The 12,741-nt window shown below is 40.2% G+C and overlaps 1 protein-coding gene across 1 annotated transcript; it reads right to left on the bottom strand.

The window, feature by feature from the left end:
• Positions 1–3,997: 3,997 nt before the first annotated feature.
• On the bottom strand, positions 3,998–5,607 carry LOC137733169 (anthocyanin 5-aromatic acyltransferase-like). Its single transcript, XM_068472329.1, has one exon. It carries the CDS (start codon positions 5,545–5,547, stop codon positions 4,111–4,113), a length of 1,437 nt encoding a protein of 478 aa, XP_068328430.1. The 5' UTR covers positions 5,548–5,607; the 3' UTR covers positions 3,998–4,110.
• Positions 5,608–12,741: the final 7,134 nt, after the last annotated feature.

Below are 12,741 nucleotides of genomic sequence, written 5' to 3'. Positions count from 1 at the left end.
AAATGCCAGATGCATTTAATGATGCTATAAAAGTGACAAAATCACATATACTAGCAGCAAATGCACCTGCAAGAATTGATGTCCCTGTTGGACAAAATAAAGTGGTAGCGAATTATTCATCTGGTGCACGCCTGAAGCGTGGTAGACCCCAAGGTTCAAAATATTCAGCCCCTCGAAAGAGAAAGTCGAGGGCACAACTGAATCCAAATGAAATCATTCAGGAAGAGAAAATGAATGATACATCCATAATTCATGATTCTAGACTTCCAGAAAAAGAAAATGTCCTTGATGAGACATATGTCCCTGAAGAGACAGAAGTACATGAAAGCAAAGAAATCTCTATAAATTATGCATGTACAAATGAATTGTGGGATCAGAATGAAATAATCATCGATGATATGTTTGCATTCGCAGTAGCCATTGAAATCATCTTAAGTGATGACATTGAGCCCCGCTCTGTTGATGAATGCAAACAGAGACAGGATTGGCCTAAGTGGAAAGATACAATCCAAGCAGAATTAAATTCCTTGGAAAGGCAGAATGTTTTTGGACCAGTAGTCCAAAACCCGCCTAGTGTTAACCCCGTGGGTTACAAATGGGTATTCACAAGGAAACGCAATGAGAAAAACAAGATCACAAGATACAAAGCACGACTCGTTGCACAAGGTTTTTCTCAAAGACCTGGAATTGATTATGAGGAGACATACTCTCCTGTAATGGACGCAATTACGTTCCGTTACTTAATAAGTTTAGTAGTTTCAGAAAGACTTGACATGCGACTTATGGATGTCATCACTGCGTATTTATATGGAGAATTAGATACTGACATCTATATGAAAGTCCTAGAAGGACTTAAGTTGCCTGAAAAAAAGTAACAACCCACGAGGTATGCTCTCGATCAAATTAAGGCGATCATCGTATGGTCTAAAACAATCTGGACGAATGTGGTATAATCGTCTCATTGAGTATTTGATCAAAGAAGGGTATATCAACAATGTTATTTGCCCTTGTGTGTTCATTAAGAAATCCAATTCTGGATTCGCTATAATGGCAGTATATGTTGATGATATGAATCTAGTTGGAACTCCTGAAAAGCTCAATAAAACTGCTGAATATCTGAAAAGCGAATTTGAAATGAAAGACCTTGGGAAAACAAAATATTGTCTCGGCCTGCAGATCGAGCATTGTGCTAGTAGAATTTTGGTCCACCAATCAGCTTACATTGAAAAAATTCTGAAGCGATTTGGTATGGACAAGACTTATCCACTAAGCACGCCAATGGTCGTTCGTTCTTTGGACATTAAGAAAGATCCATTTCGTCCAAAAGAAGATGATGAACTGGTCCTTGGTCCAGAAGTACCATATCTGAGTGTAGTAGGTGCTTTGTTGTATTTAGCACAATGTACTAGACCAGATATAGCATTTTCAGTTAACTTGTTAGCAAGGTATAGCTCTGCTCCAACAATTCGCCATTGGAAGGGTATAAAAGATGTATTGCGATACCTTCGTGGGACAACAAACATGAGTCTCTTCTACTCAAAGAACTCCACAGATGACCAGGTCCTTGTTGGATATGCAGATGCTGGCTTCCTCTCTGATCCGCATAAAGCCCGCTCACAAACTGGATATGTGTTTAAGAATGGAGATACAGCAATCTCATGGCATTCAACCAAGCAAACATTAGTTGCTACATCTTCAAATCATTCAGAAATACTTGCTTTACATGAAGCAAGTCGTGAATGTTCTTGGTTAAGATCAATGATCCATCATATTCGGAATTCATGCAGTCTAGCTTCGAAGACAGACAACCTAACTGTCATCCATAAAGATAATGCAGCATGTGTTGCCCAAATGAAAGAATGATTCATCAAGGGCGATAAGACTAAACACATTTCTCCAAAGTTTTTCAGTGCTCATGAGCTTCAGAAGGCTAAAGTTATTAAAGTCAGACAAATCCGTTCAAATGAAAATCTGGCAGACTTGTTCACCAAATCTCTACCAAAGTGCACATTTCAGAAGTTAGTGCAAGGCATCGGATTACGTCGACTTACCAAACAGCTAAATTTGGATAATGCGGAATCAGGGGGAGATACATATCAGGGGGAGTATCCATGATACATGCTTGTTGTACTCTTTTTCCTTAGATTAGGATTTTTCCCACTGGGTTTTTCCTATCAAGGTTTTAACGAGGCAACATAAGCATACTTGACACTATATCAACGATCCAGGAAAAGTTGTACTCTTTTTCCTTCACTATGGTTTTTTCCCACTGGGTTTTTCCAAGCAAGGTTTTAACGAGGCAACTCATGTTGATATGTGGGCATCCAAGGGGAAGTGTTGAAAAGTCTGGTGGGTAATGAATGCCCACACAGTATATTAGCAAAAGTCTTCAGCATGGGCAGAAGTTTTCAATGTTCATGCAAAGCAAAAGTTGAATATGTAAATATATAGAAATTGTATTGTCAACAGAAGGTGTCGTAAGTTTCAATATGCAGTTAATGCATCAGTTTGGAGTTGCTCTATAAATAGAGCACTCCGTATGTTTTCAAGTTATAGAAAAAGATAAGAAGAAGAGAACGAGAGAAAAATATCAGTAACATCAACTATTTCTCTGTCTTTTATTTGTTATCCTCTTGTGCTATAGTTTTAGTGTGGCATTTTACATCTACCTTGCACCTACCCCTTAAAAAGGTTATTCCTCTAATTTTGACCTATTTATAACAATATTTTTTTTTCTTTTTTTTTCTTTTCACATGGTGCCCATGCATCATTCCAAAACCTTTTTTTTTATTTTATTTTTTTCTTCTTTTCACTTGGTGCCACTACCAACGCACCATTCTAAAAGCTGTGTATTTTTTTTTTCTTTCTTTTTCAAGCTCAGCAGCTCTCTCTCACTTGAGCTCCAGAGGCAGGACCTTAGACTCTGACAACATCAATAGTTGATCCGTGCAAAAATTCACAATTTTTCCTTAGTTAAGTAGGTAAAGGATCGCCTACTCCTCCATAATCCGTCAGAGAAGCACGTTTGGCTCTGCAACTTATGCCGCAGTGCTTGAAGTATTCTCCTCATGCGTTCTCCCTCCGAGCATTGTGGCTTTCAACTCCTTTTGTTGTGGCCAATAAAACAACAAATACTACTGCCATCACCATCTCAAATAACTGAATATTTATGGGAGTCTTCGAGATCCGTCGAGAACGATGCGATCTGGGTTTCCAAGTTTGATGAGATTCTTCTGGATCTTTGGAAACCAGTTGTCAAGTACAAATTTTCTTATCTCGTGACAACTACAGGTTATTGTAAATTTCAATTTTATTGGAATTCGATGGGGCGCTTCTATCGTGGTGGGAGAGACGAAAAATAAATGAAAAAAATGAACATACCTAAGAACGGAAAAGGATCCTCTCTAGATCCTCTTTGTGGGGATCCAGGGCTCCATCAATTACGACCGTTCATCGTATATTGTACAGTTAGTTTTCATACTATTTATATTCAATTTTAAATTTAAAATGATTTATGACCGCACGATGTACGATGAACAACAGTAATTGATAGATCCCCTGGATCCTCAAAAAAGAGGATTCGGAGAGGATCATTTTCCCCTAAGAACGATGTCATCTTGAGCCATTATTTCAGGTCTGGATTTTGTTTAGTGTTTTCCATTTAGGCAAGAGCTTCTCGTGCTGATAACGTGTTGTAAAACAGGCGATATGTGTGCAGTGAAATAAATTAAACAAGACACAATATTTACGAGGTTCCTCTATAATTAGTATGACTAGAGTACGTCCTAGGAGCGGTAGTGGTGCTTTCATTTATAATCTGGAATAATAAGCATACAAATATAACTCTCACTATTTTCTCTCTATTCTTTCCCTCTTCCTTCTCTCTCTTTTCTTTCCTTCTTTTCTCTCTTCCTTCCTTCCTGGTTCCTTCTTCCGATTTTGTGTAAGTGCTTTCCTCCTCCTCATTCATTTTATAGGCAAAGGACACTAATCATGTGGATCATCCGCATATTATTTATAACAATTTGTGAATATTACAAATATTCACTTAACCAATAGAACAATTCATGACAAAAAATAAATGAAACCAACAACAAAAATAATCACTAGTCATGAAATGGCGTTGAGTCCCTCGATGATTAAAGTTGTGAAAGCATCCATTCGAGGCTTTGGTAGGACCAAGCCAACCTCAATGCCACCCGACATGTCTCTACTCTCACTGAGTGAAATGCCTGTCACACCATCAATTCCAATCTCCTCTATCTTTCTAGGCCTGCCCCATCCAAAATCTGTCTCATACAGATCCACCTTCGGCGACCCGAGAACCACGACGTGGAGCTCCGACCCGAACATCTCCTCCCACTCCGAAATCCACTTCTCTGCCCCTCCCAAAATGGCCTTGTCTAACTTCTTAATAGTATTTCCGATTGCCTTTGCCGCAACAACAACTCCATTTGCCCCTACTAGCGCTTTCCTTGACGCCACTGACCGGCCAAATCCAACACAATTACCGACATACGTAGCTGGTACTGGATGACCCAAACGAGTTATCCCGCCCGCAATAAACCCAAAATAATTTGGATCTTCATCGCAATACGTACTGTAGTTGTTATCATTTTCTTGGGTTTTAAGCAAACAAACCCATATAAATGCACACGTTAGGACATATGGTGTTAAATGTACCGGATGCGACTCATTTCCCTTGTTGCATAGCTCAATAATCCAATTCTTGATGCTCTCCATTTGGGCCAAGTCAATCAAAAATGTTGCCCGAATCATGTTTTTCGGTTGCCCGTTAACAATGGCATTCTTATTAGCACCTAGAACCACTCCTTGTGAAGAAATTCGCTTCCACCACTCCTTCAAGAAGATACCCTCGAGACCAAGTGCATCAACAATAGCCGTACGATCATAGTAGGGCGCTGATTGTACGGCTATGTTTGACGAGTCTCCGAGACGGGAAAAGGAGGCCCAAGCCTTGATGAAATTGTTAAAGGTCCTCTCATCACCGACAACTTGGTGGTACGCAAGCCCAATGCAAATCCCACAATTTGGGAACACTGTAATTTGAACACTTAACAAAGAAATATTTGCTGCTCGTGCCTCGTTACTACGATGTGGTATACTACCTGTCGACGCTAGCTCGGGCACAAGTGTGTGAAACTCTACCGCATCTCTTTGGGAATTGCTCGAGAGATACTCAAAGTCGCCGTCCGACTCAGCGACAGTCAATGACACCGAGTCGCCTTGCGTGTAGAGGAGCTCGGGCTTTTCGGGATGAGGCCGGGCCAGTAGGGTTCCGGCGAAAGGGTAAAATTGTTGGAGAGCGAGGGAGAGAGAGTGCTTGATGTTTGGGAGGGCGGTGGAAGTGAAATGGGAAGTGGGAAATGGGAAGTCATAGAAGAAAAGAGGTAGGCTCGGAGAGAAGAAGAGCCATGGTATGTCAAGGAAGGTTAGAGGGAGAGAGGGTTTTGGAGCAGCTGATGAGTTTGGTGGGGGAGATACTTGGCATTTCTCAAGAAGTTTGGGTTTGGAGAGTCTTGCCATGGATGAGAAAAAGAGGAGAGGAAGATAACACAGGAGTGGTGAGCAGAAAGCTAAACTGTTATTGTGACGAATGAAAGATGTTGCATAATTGCATTTGATATAGAGAGTGCGTGGTCAGCTTAATGTTATTCATACCATATTTTTATATCACATTTATATACCACCTTAGGTGGCATCTGATGTGGACAATCATATCATTTGAAAAATTTGCAAAACCCAAGAAAAGAAAGGAGAAAGACTTCTATTATACTACAATCATCATTTAATTAACTAGTTTTTCTTAATCATTAGTTTATTAAATAATGAACTAAATTTAAAAATATGATTAATTCAAATGATATGGCTATTTACATTAAATAACACCTAAGATGATATAAAAATATGGTACAAAAATATGGTATGAATAATATTGTTTTTCTCACAATCAACTGTTATATTTTCAAAATTGTTTTAAAAAGTATTTAGCGGTTAGCGGGAAGTTTAATAAGGGGAAATGATACACACTTTTTTAGTCTTTTATTATTTTATTGGATAATGTTAGAAGATCAAAATTTTAAATTAAATTTATAAAACATATGATGTGTCACTAATAGAAAATAAATCCGCAATACTTAAATAATAATTCAACAAATCAACAACTACATCTTTTGGTTTACATATTTGGTTTAAAATTTTGATCTCCTTAGCATAAGGATGGTCTACCTAACATTATCCTTACTAGTAGTTTTATTTATTCAATTTGATAATAAAAAATAATAATAATGTATCATATTTGGTTTTAAAAATTTAATCTCCCTAGCATAAATAATATCTATCTAGTATTATCCTTACTAGTAATTTTATTTATTCAATTCTAATAATAATAATAATAAAAGGTATCAAAAGTTAAAAAGAACGCGTGAAGCTCACTTTTTTTATAAATTCTCTAATTATTTGGAAAAAAGAGAAAAAAAAAAAAAAAAAAGCTTTTTTGCAACTAATATACTATTTTAATGACATCAATCCAATAAATATTTGTTGTGCGTTAAAAAGTGAATCATCTGTCCATTTTTAGTCTGTAAAATAAAATAGATTTATGAATTTATGGACCCGAGGAACACGTGATTGCATAGAATATTTGTTGCATGAAAAACATGGTATATTTAGACCCTCTTTTATTTCTCAAAACCTTTGCAACTAGTCACTACGTCTGGATCTCATTATATTTGGTTTTGAAGACGGAAATTTTCAAAGTGAATGTGGTAGGGGTGGATTCAGTTCTATTCGGTTTGGTAAAATTGAAAATCAAACTGAAATTACTGTTTGATTTGGTTTATTTTTTTTAATTTTATTCGGTTCGGTTTCAATTCAGTTTCAATTTTTCCGATTTGGTTTCGATTTTTTTACTGAAAATTTATTTATCCAGATTCCTGTGAACACGAAAGATTCCTTGAAACAAGAAACCAGAATAACGTGTACAAAATAATATTTTTGTGTTTATGATTTTGGGGTTACGATCTCTCAAATTTGGTCCTCTGATTCTATCTTCGTAGGGTGTAGGTTTGTGGATGAGTTGTTGATTCAAAGGGCCGTCGGGGCTTGATCTAAGGATGAACAGTTGATGAACGGATGAACACTTTCTTCAAGGGCCGTCGGGGCTTGATCTTGAATAATGGTTGTGTGGATTTCTTCAAGGGCTTTTGGGCTTGATCTTGAAGGTTGATGGATGAGCGGATCTTCAAGGGCTTTTGGGCTTAATCTTGAAGAACGATTGGATGTGTGGATTTCTTCAAGGGCTTTTGGGCTTGATCTTGAAGGTTGATGGATGAGCAGATCTTCAAGGGCTTTTGGGCTTAGTCTTGAAGAACGATTGGATGTGTGGATTTGTTTGTGCTGTTGATCCAAGGGGCCGTTGGGGCTTGATCTTAGGATGAACGATGAACACTTTCTTCAAGGGCCGTCGGGGCTTGATCTTGAATAATGGTTGTGTGGATTTCTTCAAGGGGTTTTTGGGCTTGATCTTGAAGGTTGATGGATGAGCGGATCTTCAAGGGCTTTTGGGCTTAATCTTGAAGAACGATTGGATATGTGGATTTGTTGAGGTTGTTGATCCAAAGGGCCGTTGGGGCTTGATCTTAGGATGAACGGATGATGAATGATGAACACTTTCTTCAAGGGGCCGTCGGGGCTTGATCTTGAGTTGGTGGGAGTTCTTCAAGGGCCGTTGGGGCTTGATCTTGAAGGAGGATTTGACGAAGAAACGAAGAGTGCTTTCTTGATCCTTCGGGATTTTTTTGAGAGCTTTAGAACTTTAAGGCTTCAAGGTTTTGGTGTGTAGAGAAATGTATTTGTGAATTGGTTTTGGTGTGTGTTGGCTTTTCTTGGGAATTTGGATGGTTGGAAGCTTTGGAGTTTCAAAGCTTCAAGGATTTGGGGAATTCTCTTCCAATTTGGGAGTAGAGAAATGTATTTGTGAATTGGTTGATGCTTGATACCTTGATGGAGAAGCCTATTTATAGGCTTTGAGAATGAATCACCACCACAAAATATTTTTTTTCTTTCCAAGCACCATTGCCTAATTTTCCCACTTAATGCAATATTGAAATTGAAGTGGTGTAACTTATGGCCTAATTTCCCACTTAATGCAATATTGAAATTGAAGTGGTGTAACTTATGGCCTAATTTCCCACTTAATACCATTTTAAACTTGAAATGTGTATGCTTTGTCATTGCCCAAATGAGAAAAACTTTCTTTGATCCGTAATGGATTGAAGTGTGCTTACCTTGTCATTGCCCAACATGAGAAGAAAAACTTGTTTTGATCCTCAATGGATTGAAATGTACTTGTCTTGTCATTGCCCAAAATGAGAAGAAAAACTTGTTTAATCCTTCAAGGGTATTTCTTCCTATTTTGTTGAGTCACACGCCATGTGTACAATTTGTACAACACGTGGCGTATGCCATGTATGCCTTGACACGTCAAAACTTTAATGCATTGGTGAACATTTGTTTTACTGAAATTTCGATGTCTACAAATGCCCCCACTTCAAGGCGCGTCGTAGACATGTGCTTGTCACGTGTAGAAGATGCGTTTTGAAGTCCCTTAATGTAGATGTCAACCCAAGGGCCGTCGAGGCTTGATCTTGAATTAGGCTGGAAATTTCTTCAAGGGCCATTGAGGCTTGATCTTGAGTTCGACTGGAAGATTTTCTGGTTTCCTCCAATCGTTGATTTTCCACAGGCTTAGTCTTGAACTGGGCTGGAAATTTCTTCAAGGGCCATCGAGGCTTGATCTTGAGTTCGACTGGAAGATTTTCTGGTTTCCTCCAATCGTTGATTTTCCTTTGTGCTACTCTTGAACTGGGCAGCAGGATTCTTTTGGTCTCCCCCGAAGGTCTGAGCTTTACTCTTTTTTTCTGTTTCTTTGTTCAATCTCTCCAATTCGTATTGAAGAGGGTTAGAGGATAGCTCAGCATATGCAGTTGTTGCTTGTCTCCACATGCTTTAATGTATCATTTTCACTTGCCTTACTTGCTCCCCTTTGCAGAAGTGGTCCCTTCTCTGGAAGTGTATCAACCGTTGAAGATGACTACTCGAGAGCAACGCTAGGTAAGCAACCAGGGAATAGATTCCAGGCAGTCGGTTCCAGATCGGAAGACTGACTCCAAGTGCCGGCTGATTGCTTCTTTCACTTTGCCATGCGAGTAAGAACAAGGACAAAGGAAAAGACAAGGAAAAAGCATGATATGAGATACCTTTGCTTTCGACCTTGATGATATGAGATACCTTTGCTTTTGAAGAAGCGGCGAATGGATCAGCACATGTATTTGTTGTGCTTGTCTCCACATACTTCAATCTACCGTTTCCTCCTGGGTCATCTGTACTCCAGGCATCTGGTATCTTCTTTGGGGAAGAAGAAAAAATTGAGTATTTCGAAAGGCTTTGCTGGGAGTGCGCCCTCAGAGGTGAGGAAGAGTTGGGCATTTTTTTTTTTTTCAGGTCTGCCTTGCCATAAAAGATGAAGGTCGACATATATAGGGATTTCCCAATAGCAAGTGGTGGTTATGTTCTTTTACCCTTGTCGACAAACGTCTCTTCGATTTTTTAACAAGCGTCTCTTCGATTTCTGAGCGAGCGCCTCTTCAAAAAAGTAGTCACGGGTGCGGCTCTGTCACCACGCTTGTTGGCAAAGGCGCGTAGTTAGGATGATAACCTTCACGTGTTTTCAACTTTGTCAGAGATCTTTTGACAAAGTTGAACGCGTTATCTGAAAAGCCGCGAAAGCGTCGCCGAACTTCACGCAGGAAAATCCGATTTTTTGAATCGGTGGTCGTGTCGCCTTGGCTTTTTATAGAGGTATCGATCACCTCCAACATGCACACTTTGAAGATCGCCCGTTTGTGAAAATCGTCTTCGGCCCTTTCTGATTTTACTCCATCCACCTTTCTCTTTTAACCTTTTGACAATGGCTAACCCGTCTAACATTTGCTTAGATTTGAGTCTCAGCAGTGATCCAAGTGCGCCGCGTCAGGTAAATGTATGGTGCCCTTCTTTCTTATCTTCTAATGGCCCTTTGATAGGTGAAGATTCTGTGATGAAGGACGCAACAACAGCTACGATAGTAGCTAGGAACTTCCTCACTCCAAAAGATAGCAGGCTGCTTTCAGAACGGTCCGATGAGTTGGCCGTTCAAGAGTCCCTAACTCTCAGTGTTCAGTGCGCAGGCTCTGTGTCCAACATGGGCCAACGCCTACTTGCTCGATCCCGCCAAGTGGAATCATTGATGGCGGAGGTGGAAACTCTTAAGCAAGAGATCAAACAGCTTAAGCACGAGAATAGAAGTTTGCATGTGCTTGCAAATAACTATTCGACGGGCATGAAGAGGAAGCTTGATGAGCTGCAAGAATCCAGTGGTCGAATTCAAAGTGACCGTCAAAGTGACCGTCAAAGGCTTGCTGCTTTCTTCCAGAGGCACCTTTTTCCTGGCTCATCTAGCGTTCAACCAAGTATTGAGGCCTCTTCTTTGATGCCTCCCGCTTCTGTAGTTTTCCCAAGTAGTGGGGCTTCACGTGAACAACCTTTATGAAAGCTCCATCTCTTTTTTTTTTTTTTTTTTTTTTTTTGATGATTTTGTAATTTCTCGGAGATCAATGAACATGCTTTACTTATTTAGTGTATTGTGCTAAATACAGATAAAACATATACATCACCAAGATGTGTTATTTCCTTTTCTTTTTTTTTTTTTTTTTTTTTTTTTTTGATGATGTGACTGTACTTGAAGTTTTGAAGTTTCAAGTTGCCTACGTACCCTTGGTTGAGGAGGGATCAAGTCATGACGTAGTTCAAATGAGTGATGATTTTTTTTTTTTTTTGATGATTTTGCCGTACACAGTTTATGCTCTTGCGGGCCAGGAGCGTTTGGTGCCGTTTGCAGTTTCAGCTCGTGCAGGCAAGGAGCGTTTGGTGTCACCTTTTAGGCTCGTGCGAACGAGGAGCTTGTGGTGTCGTTTGCAGTTTCAACTCGTGCAGACAAGGAGCTTTTGGTTGTTGCCTTTTAGGCTCGTGCGAACGAGGAGCTTTGGTTGTTGCCTTTTATGCTCATGCGGACCAGGAGCGTTGGTTGTCGCCTTTTAGGCTCGTGCGAACGAGGAGCGTTGGTTGTTGTTGTTGATTTGTCAAGTGATCTGGGAGAGGCGTTCCTCGCAATCTTCATAGGAAGGAGCCTTGACCGAGTAATTGAAGAAGTCTTCTGGGAAGAGGTCGCACATTGTGATGGGGATGGACGATCTTTGTGTCGAAATTTCATTGTCTCCAACACTTTCACATTGTTCTGGAGGTTGATAAGAGCTGTTTTGCCCCATTTTCGACTGATAAACTTGTGGACAAGATGGTTGCTGCTTCTCCAATTTATTCGAAGCGATCTTCGAAAGGCATTCCTCACAATCTTCATAGCAAGGAGCCTTGATCGAGAATTTGAATAAGTCTTCGAGGAAGAAAAGATCCCGCATAAACGATCTTTGTGTTGAAATTTTCTTATCTTCAACATTTTCACATTGCTTTGGAGGTTGGCGAAAGCTGCTTTCCCTCCTTTCTGATTGGTGCACTTGTGGAGAAGACATATGTTTCTCGTGCAGTTTCTTCGGAGTGACATGAGTCCATCCTTCAATTTCACTTGACTTGGAACATGCCCCCAACAGTCGAGGTGAAGACTTTGAGTCGAAAGAGCCAGAAATGACATCTTTCTTAGGGATTTCATCTTCAGTGCCGTTCTCTTGGGTTTGTTGGCATGAAGATTTGCCAGTGTGGACGATGATGCGCCTCTTTACCTTCAGTGGTCCTTTTGTGTCGACCTCTAGGATTGCTTGGCGCTTCATCCTTGAAGGAATCAAGCTTCGAACGTCGCCTTTTTCTGCTAACCCATCGAGCTTTTCTTCCTTTGGTGTTGTCTTCCTCTTTCCAAAAGGCTTCTCATTATCTTCAAATCTTTCCGAAGCTGATCGTCGTAGAGGAGAGATAGCTGTGTTGCTTTGTTTCTTAGGCTTTAACAACCTTTCAAAAACAGAGCTTTGGGATGTTGGCACGTTAAGCCTCTTGAAGACGGAAGTTCGGTCTTGCCCACCAATACGATCAAGTGCCGAAATTCTGGGTTTTGAATGATTCAGCCTATCGAAGACTGACACTCGAATAGGAGGTTTAGGCTCCTCTTGATTTTGTTCAATGCTCACGCTGATGTGTTGAGCGCTAGCGTTTTTCGCTTTGCTTGAAATCTTCACGAGTGCATTTGGTGTGAAGCCAAGTCCAGCTTTGTTGTTGTCAACTCCGTAATCATGCTCCTTCAACTTCTTTTGAGTCTCGGTGAGGTCACGATCTTTGTCGTTGACGGTGTTTGAAACCTTCTTTCCAAGATTTGAAGAAGAAGCAAAGTCATGCCTAGCCTTTGACATGAGTTCGTAGGCATTTGGGTCAAAGCCTTCTTCGGTCTTCTTAGTTGGAAGAGAGCTTGGTTTCACTTTGACGCCATGCTGTGCCTCTAGACGGTTGATGAGTCCGGCGGTTTGCAAGTTTTTCTCCTCTGCAGTCTTTATCAGCCTTGCAACTGTTTCCTTCATCTGAACCAGCTGTTTTTCAATGGAGGTAGTGCCGATAGTCACGACTTGTTCTTTGTTTGAAGCCATGGACTGTGCTTGAATATCTTGAACGGAGACAGAGATGAGA

The sequence above is a fragment of the Pyrus communis genome, chromosome 5 (genome assembly GCF_963583255.1).
Source record: "Pyrus communis chromosome 5, drPyrComm1.1, whole genome shotgun sequence".
In the NCBI taxonomy this organism is placed as follows: Eukaryota; Viridiplantae; Streptophyta; class Magnoliopsida; order Rosales; family Rosaceae; genus Pyrus; species Pyrus communis.
This window is presented reverse-complemented; position numbering and strand designations above follow the sequence as displayed.

Coding starts and splice junctions, on each gene's coding strand:
- LOC137733169 (XM_068472329.1), bottom strand. CDS start 5,547: ATGGCAAGACTCTCCAAACCCAAACTTCTTGAGAAATGCCAAGTATCT.